The 8,388-nt window shown below is 37.1% G+C and overlaps 1 protein-coding gene across 1 annotated transcript in view; it reads right to left on the reverse strand.

Annotated features, from left to right (window-relative positions):
- Nucleotides 1–8,388, reverse strand: part of ADGRV1 (adhesion G protein-coupled receptor V1) — a 263,198-nt gene that overhangs the window by 43,973 nt on the left and 210,837 nt on the right. The window contains exon 89 of the mRNA XM_018072867.2: nucleotides 3,197–3,354. Coding sequence (XP_017928356.1) covers nucleotides 3,197–3,354 — 158 coding nt within the window. The remainder of the gene's footprint in view (nucleotides 1–3,196; nucleotides 3,355–8,388) is intronic.

The raw sequence follows: 8,388 nt of genomic DNA on the forward strand, positions 1-8,388 counted from the left end.
TCAAAGTATACTAACAATAGGAGAAAAGAAAGTAAGAAAAATATTGACTCAGTTTTTAACTTAGACACTTTCGTATTCAATTTATCTGTGAACAAATATACTCTACAAATGAAGATAAACTTTACTGTTTCTAATCCTATTAAATTTATATTAAAGTTAGTGATAACCTTCAAGTAGAGGTCACAAATATAGAACTTCAGAATTACCAGCTGTAGCTTAAGAGTATTTTCCTAAAATCTATGAAATTACCAAAAGAACGTATGCTTAGATAATTTTTTTCCCTTTCAAATCTGTATATCCAAGCCCTTTTTATCTTTTATGGTAATATGCAAGGCAGTGACCTTGCTATTTTACTTTTACTGACAATATTCAGGAATGTTTTGCACAAATTATTGCAGAATCCACATGGGGTCACTTGTATCACACTGCAATTTTAACTATCTTCTAACTGAATTACTCCCAGAAATGGAATGAACACTACTAGTTCAAATATTCACATACAAATATGTGTTTGTATGAATATCTATGTATAAATGATAATTACAGGTCTATATATGCCACTCTTTCCTTTCTGCAATGCTCTATGCTCTCTGGAATTTAATGAACAGTTGTACACCATTACTAGCAAAAGTAAAAAGAAGTGTATGTAAAAATATTTTTGTCTTTGTTTACAGCTCCCTACACTTGTTATGTCAGATTATTTACACAGTCATTCACCTGAAATTTTTCTCTCTTTCTAGAAAGAGTAACTAATGAAAAACAGCTTTCCAGACCAGTGACTTTTTTTTTCCTATTACTTACTTAAACCACTGTTCAAAGTGTTGAAGCTTGCTCGGGTACCAATCCTCAGGCTGGAGACTGAAAAAGGGGTTTTTTGCTGTAGGATTTAATTGTTGTGGGTGACCAAATAGGTAGTAAATCTGTATGAAGATGACAGCCACAGCCAATCTCGCAGGAGACGCTAAACACAGATAACTATTTTTTGGTGGCTCCGCTTTTCCTCTGGTTTTGGATCAAACAGAGAAAAACCTTGGCATTATTAAATGCCATAACAAAACAGCAAAATAATGGGTGTCTGTGCAATTAAGGAGGCAATGTTACCAAAAGACGTCACTACCACAGAAAATCTTGTAAGCCAGAACCTGGTACAGGTATGATCCATAACCCTGTTACAAAAGTAAGGTATCATCATGCACCTGAGTGCAGGCAACTTTGCTGTGGTGAAAAAAGCTTCTTCCCACAGCATCCACTGATGTGGCTGCAATAACAAGAGCAGAAGCAGGTCCCATTGAGCTTGGGAGAAGACAGAGTCAGCTGAATGAACTTCAAGATTCAAGATTTAAAAGTGATACTAGGCCTTACCACTGCAAACTGCCTTTGAATATGTCTTTAAAAGCACAATATACCTATAAGACATTAAAAATAGTGTGACTACCCTACCACCACCTCAAATTTCAGAAGAAAGATATTCAGTCAAAAAGCCAGAGGCCTTTAGCGAACAGTTAGTACTGTGTTATGTAGTTATAGGCAAAGTCACAAACTACAGAAATCACCAGCTTTTCTCTCTGGAAGCTACACCATAAACACAGCTACACAGAGACTCATTATAGAACCATAAACTGCAGCAGGCAGCTCGTTTCCTTCTCCAAAGCAGCCTCTCTCCAACCTGCTCTCACTCCCACTGTATGAGGTATTTCATTTGTGCTTGTAAAAACTCCTTGGTAGCAAACCATCAGTTTGTCTTGCGGCTGCACAAGTAGTAAAAGTGACAAAATACTTAAAAAATTAAAAAAGAGATTTTACTGAACAGCTCTCTTTCTGATTATTTTTTCTTTTCTTCTGAGATGTCAGAATTCTTCATCTTATTTTCCAGACTCTATTGGAGAAAGAAAACACCCTGAATCCTACTCTAAATCAAGGTTTTGTTTCAACCCTACTATTTCATGTCTTTATGACATGTAGATATAATTCCTCTTAGTACTTTCTTCCATTTTGAATGACAATTTTATTTATGGCATTGTTCTAATATTCAGTTCACTTTCTTTCTTCAGTTAACTGCTCTGAGACAAGCCTTAACCCTCAACATATTAATAAGAAATATCCTTATTATCTCACAGATATGCCAAAACAAAGTTATTTATAAATGAATCAACTGTACTATCCAAGACTGAAAAAGGAGTCACTTGTGTGACTGCTTTAGGTAGTCCATTTTATATCACAGAGAAATGAAAGTGCAACTAAGGTCTTGAGTATCATCAGATCTTATATAAATTCATACAGATCTTAGTCAAGCCAACACTGTGTCAAAGAAAGAAATAAATATTTGCAGAAATATCCAGATTACAATTTTTTAATATTTATTTATTTTTCTCAAAAAAGGAATATATTTCTATAAGCCAAATATTAAAAATTTATTTGCACTAATTTAGAAAACTCACATTTAAAAAAAAAATACCATGAATGTAAAACAAATATTCCAAGCTTCCCACAGAGTGTCCTATTACCACTACAGTATTGGTCTAAACTGCAGCAACTTTATTTTGGGAACATTGTTGTATTTGAAATTGTTCTGACGGAGAAGGTCGACCGAAACTTCCTGTTTTGCACAAGACAGATCTTTTCTTTCAAGTATGTTTCAGTTGTGAGTAGCATAGGAAATATCAAAGCAGAGGCATTAACTCCAAACACTCCAATGCACAGTGCAGCCTATGTGTGGCTTTGCAGCTGCCAAATGCACTGCAAAGCACAGGGGCCAGAGCTGTGCCCATCACATCCTGCATCCATAGATTATCCCTGGATACAGGCAGGCCATCATTGCATCTGAGCAGCTCCAGCCCTCCCTGGGACAGGTTGTTCAGTACCCCCAGCTAAAACCCATGCAGTGGTCCGAGCAGGGAGGTTCTTTCTTCTATTTCTGTTCTCTTTAACTAGACTAGACACATCACATAGCCAGTGATACTAATTTCTTTTTCTAGGTTTGACACATTTTTATCCTCCTCAGACAGTCAAGCATCTGCATAACTTCAATCATTAAAATACTTGCACAGACTTCAAAGGGACAAGGCTTAATCTCAAACTAAGTGCGTAGGTACCTACTGAACTGTAGTTTCAGGTGGGGTTCTCTGAACTGGCAAGAACAGTCCATACCATTCTGAAAATACAACTTGTTTGCATAGGGGTAGCCAACAAATCATACCTGCTGCATTTGTTCTTCCTCTGAAAATATCATCGTATGCCTTCCACTGCGGAGTCACCTGGTAGGCGTGGATGAACACCACAAAAACCACAACCAAGCACATTAATGGCACCAGAGCAGCAGTGAAGAGAGCAGCATAGGCATTTGGAATGAAGCACCTGATGGAAAAAAATGGGGAAAAATGCTGTTGATAAACATAAGGGACAACTTGAATTGTCATAAATAGAATTTCAGAAACAAATATTTTTGAAGGATGTGCTGTATAATCCACAAATTCTGTTCCCAGAGTAACTCTGATAGGTTGCACTGTGTTCTGTTTGTTCTTATCTCCTCATCATATCTGTGCACTTACAGTATGCACATTATATTTAGCCTAATCAGTGTTGGAAAGATTTAAACTTGCAATGAAATAAATTATATTTTAACATACTAAATGCATGCTATATTCATTTAAAGTGATCATGCTTAGTCACCAAAGTCTAAAGGGCACTATGTAATTTTCTATACTTAGCTCCTGAAATCACAAATTAAGTTTTGATAAATCCATTTTTAAAATATATGAACAAGTCTTAAAGGCAAGATAACTATCCCTTCTCAAGTTCTTGGAAATTACATGTCATTTGCACACTGAAGCCAAATGTTCACTCCCTTCTCCCCCTCCCCTTTTTTTTTCCAACTGTGCTGTCTCTCCTTGCCCTTTCATTTATTAAGTCATGATTATTTATTAAGATGTGTCAGGAACATGCGTTATCTGTGAAAAAGAGTCAAATTACACATACATGATGATGACTTGAAGGCTATGGACATGATAGTTAAAGAGAGCTCTCAAGGGTAAGAGAGATCAGGGTTTTCTGTGCACTCCCTGGAGACCAGTATGTGCTTTACAGCCACTGACCTACTCTAGAGATGACGCACAACAGAGCAGCCCAAGGGACAGCGTGGGAGTCAGTATGTCTCGAGAGTATGTGGTCACTGCTATTCCTATTAGGAGGGTGTAACTTATCCAGCCCTTCTGTCTCACAGGTCAGCTCTACTAAGTAAGCTTAGAGTTGATGCTGGTAAAATATATATCTGAGACAAGCCTAGCCACATGTTTCACTGATCTCCCTGGTACCTTCTGGGTTTGCTTAGGTGGACTTGCGTGCACCATGCAGCAAGGCAAGAATGCATTCCTTGTTGTCGCTTCCAGTGCATCAGGTGTGCGTACTCAGTGAATCCCAAAATAATTTCCAGCAGAATCCAGATACTTTCTACAGCTCTCTGCAGAAGGTACAGGCTCAGTCAGACACCAAGCTGAGATACCATCTGATAACATCACTGAGCAAGTAAGCAACAGGGAAAAGAGAAACTGCAATTAAAGGTGTTTGTTTCTGTCCTCATAGGATAGGTGTTTCAGTCTCTTAATCATCTTGTCAGCCTTCACTGGACTTTTGCACTGAGTCTTTTGCAGTCTGTCTTTTGCACTGAGAAGTCCAGAACTGAACCCAGCATTCCAAGCGTGACCTCAGGAGTGCTGAGTAGGGGGGAAGGATCACCTCCCTCGACCAGCTGATATTGGACACAACATCTGATCCATTTCATCCTTCAAATTTTCAATATTTCTTAGGCATGAAAGTTTTTTTTTCCCCAAAGGCATTCCTGAGTTGACACGATCAGCTTTAAGACATGAAACCAAATTGACAGATCATTTCATTTAATGATTATACTGAAGCCAAGAGTCCTAGCACAAGAATAGTCTTCTATAAAGTCATATTTATGTTCTGAAATATTTTTTTTCAACTTGATACATTTGTGTATTTCAAAGACCATGTATGCTCTTAAAAATTACCTGAGCATCTTGAAACTTTTCTGTGAATACTCCTTTATATTCAGTTAACAAAAGTTCTATAAAAATGAAAACCTATACAGATGAATCACTTTTACTAATACTTGCTTTCAAAAGTACTCTAGAGAGTTATATAAACCAGAAATACACAAAGCCATATTAACCTTCAAAACTCACTTTTTTTTCTTGAAGTAAAGGTCAGCCAGCCAATGAAAACCACCTCTTCCTGTAATTTTTATTCACATATATGATATATATGTGTGATGATATATGTTGACAGATATCTTTTAAGATGTTATTCCATTACCATGACACATTTGTCACATGGAACTATTTGTCTTGTATTCCTAGTATTGGCTGGGAATACAAGAAAAATATCCCAAAATATCAACTACTCTATAGAAAAAGGCCTAGAAAGATGAAACTGGAATAAATTACATCATTACAAACCTTGTTTGTTTGAAGATGAGCATTATTTCCTGTAGTATAGCCTTCAAGCAAGTTTTTTTTTTTGTTTTGTTTTGATTTTTTAATAGGCCCTGTATAATGAAGCTATTTTTTATTTCTATCTTGGGTAACTATAAGGTTTTTGTTTTGTTTGTTTTGATTCTGAGTAATAGCAAAAAAACCAACCAACCAAAAAAAGTTACCCACTGAAATATTGCCTTCTGCAATGAAGACAAGAAAAACCAAACACTGTTTTGATTTTTTCCCCATTTTAAGAGGTTTTGCTCCCAGCTTAGATTTCTTGTAGCATTGAAAAGACAACTGTTTAGCTTTTGTCCCAAGATGTCACCACTCTTGCTGTTTTTGACTATTTTTACCTAACTGCAGTGTCTATCTTTGGTTCTGTGTTGACCACTTCGTTCTGACTACTGACTTTGTTTTGATCCCTAATTTTGTTTTGGTTACTACACATTTCTTTATTAACCTTGAAAGCAACACATTCCCATTTTTTGTTTCTCTTTCACTACTCCTATCAAAACTCATTTAACTATCTTAAAGACTCCCCCCCCCAACTCCTATTCTACTCATAGTGTCACTTTTCCCATAAAGAACACTTTACTTCCATCTCAAATATTTCTATCATGACATAACAGAATATAAAACACACTATCAAAAGCCCTGGGTATGTCAGAATCTATGAAAGGTCTGTTCTATGAAAGAGGCTAAAAATCAAGTTAGAAATAACTGTCTTTAGCATGTGTCTTCTCCAAGGTATAATTCCATACTAGTATACAATGATGTGTTAATAATTTTAGAACTGGAAAAAAAATATTGAAATTAATCAGTTATTTTTCGTCCAGTACAAATCAACATTTACTTTAGATGTTTTTTTCCATGACTAGAATGATGAGAAACAGCTTTAATATATAAGATTGTTTTCTCATGGATGACTACTGAAGATGTTAATTCAGTCTAAATTGATAGTTTTAAATACAACAAACATGGAAAGATTAGGACATAGAAATCAACAGATAATACCATCTTCCCTTTGGAAAAGATGTAATCTCAGAAAATCATACACCTTTACATCAATTCATTGACAAAAATTACCTCACTTACTGGCAAGCCAGAATCTGCTTTTCTTTGATTTTCCTTTTTTTTCCCCCTCAGACATATAAAAAGCAGATGCTAGGCTTGCTTACTTCTCAGGGGGGTGAAGCATGTTTATCTGACCCTTTAACTGTTTTTGTGAAGTGTTCTGTGACATCTTAAAGTACAATACTTCCTAAAATCTGGGGAGACGTTCCAGCTACATATGATATGGAAAGCCCTCTTTCTAATACTCTCAAAGAAAAACAGGAAACAACTGACAAGATGTATACTGGAACTACTTGTTAGCACTATTAAATAGTTAATATTAAAAAAGGAAAATAAAAATAAAACCCAAGCAACACTGATAAGGAAATAACAATTGTTAAAAAATGAAAGGACTGACATACTTTTTCCCCTTCTAAGCAAGAGATTTAAAATAACTCCATGTAATAAAGACAGTTTCATTCTGTTATCATCACATCTTGAATTCTAAGGACAATCTCTTTCAACTGCATCTTGAAACTACAGAACGGTAAATTTGAGAAAAAATTACAGGTGTTCTTATCTATCAAATATCTGGTATTCTGAGTTCCTGAGCTTTACAGTAAAGCATTTTACAGCAAAATAAAAATAATACTCCTTTATTTTAAAACGGCACACAGGAAAACAACAGATTTAACAACTGTTTGAGCCCAAATCGGTGGTGGACATACCCTCAGAGCAGATAACCATGTTGACTTTTGCAGTGTTAATGCCTCCTCAATGTGACGAATTCTCAGCCTGAACAGACTATAGGATTCCACTCTATTTCTGTTGTAACAATGTAGTAACAGGAACAGATTAACACCCGCTATAGCAGAAGGAATTCTACCTGAAATCAGTGTGGTTTCAGAGCCAACAGGAGTACCACAAACATGGTATTTGTTCTCAGACAACTGCAAGAGAAGTGTAGGGAACAGAACAAAGGTTCTTGATACTGTGAGCAGAAAAGGTCTGTGGCAGATTTTGGAACATTTAGGTTGTCCCCCCAAGTTCCTCAAAATGATCATATCACTCCATGAGGATCAGCAAGGCCAAGTCAGATATGGCGATGCACTTTCTGAGCACTTTCTAATTAAGAATGGTGTGAACCAAGGCTGCGTTCTTGCACCAACCCTATTCACAGTCTTCTTCAACATGATGCTCCAAAGGGCCAAGGCAGACCTCAATGATCAGGTATCTACATTTGATACCGTACTGATGGAAGCCTTTTCAATCTAAGGCGACTGAAGGCCCACACCAAGACCTTAAACCATCTTGTCCAGGAGCTGCTCTATGCTGATGACGCCGCCCTTGTTGCCCACACAGAAGCAGCTCTGCAGCGTTTAACATCCTGCTTTGCAGATGCTGCGGAGCTCTTTGGGTTGGAAGTCAGCTTAAAAAAGACAGAAGTTCTCTATCAGCCAGCACCTCAGGAAGTCCCCCATCATCCCCACATCACCATTGGCCAATCAGAGCTCAAATCAGTCCAGCAGTTTAATTACCTAGGTAGCCTCATCTCCTCAGATGGTAAGATTGACGGAGAGGTAGACAACAGGTTAGCTAAGGCATACAGTGCTTTCAGAAGACTCCATAAAAGAGTACGGCGTAATAAACACTTGAAGAAAAGTACAAAGATCAATGTTTACAGAGCCATAGTGCTGTCTACTCTCTTATATGGATCTGAATCATGGGTCATCTACCGCCACCACCTGCGTCTCCTAGAACACCTCCTTCGACGCTGTCTCCGCACAATCCTAAACATCCACTGGTCAGATTATGTGACCAATACATCTGTTCTAGAACAAGC

The sequence above is a fragment of the Manacus vitellinus genome, unplaced genomic scaffold (genome assembly GCF_001715985.3).
Source record: "Manacus vitellinus isolate BGI_N305 unplaced genomic scaffold, ASM171598v3 scaffold_23_pilon, whole genome shotgun sequence".
NCBI lineage: Eukaryota > Metazoa > Chordata > Aves > Passeriformes > Pipridae > Manacus > Manacus vitellinus.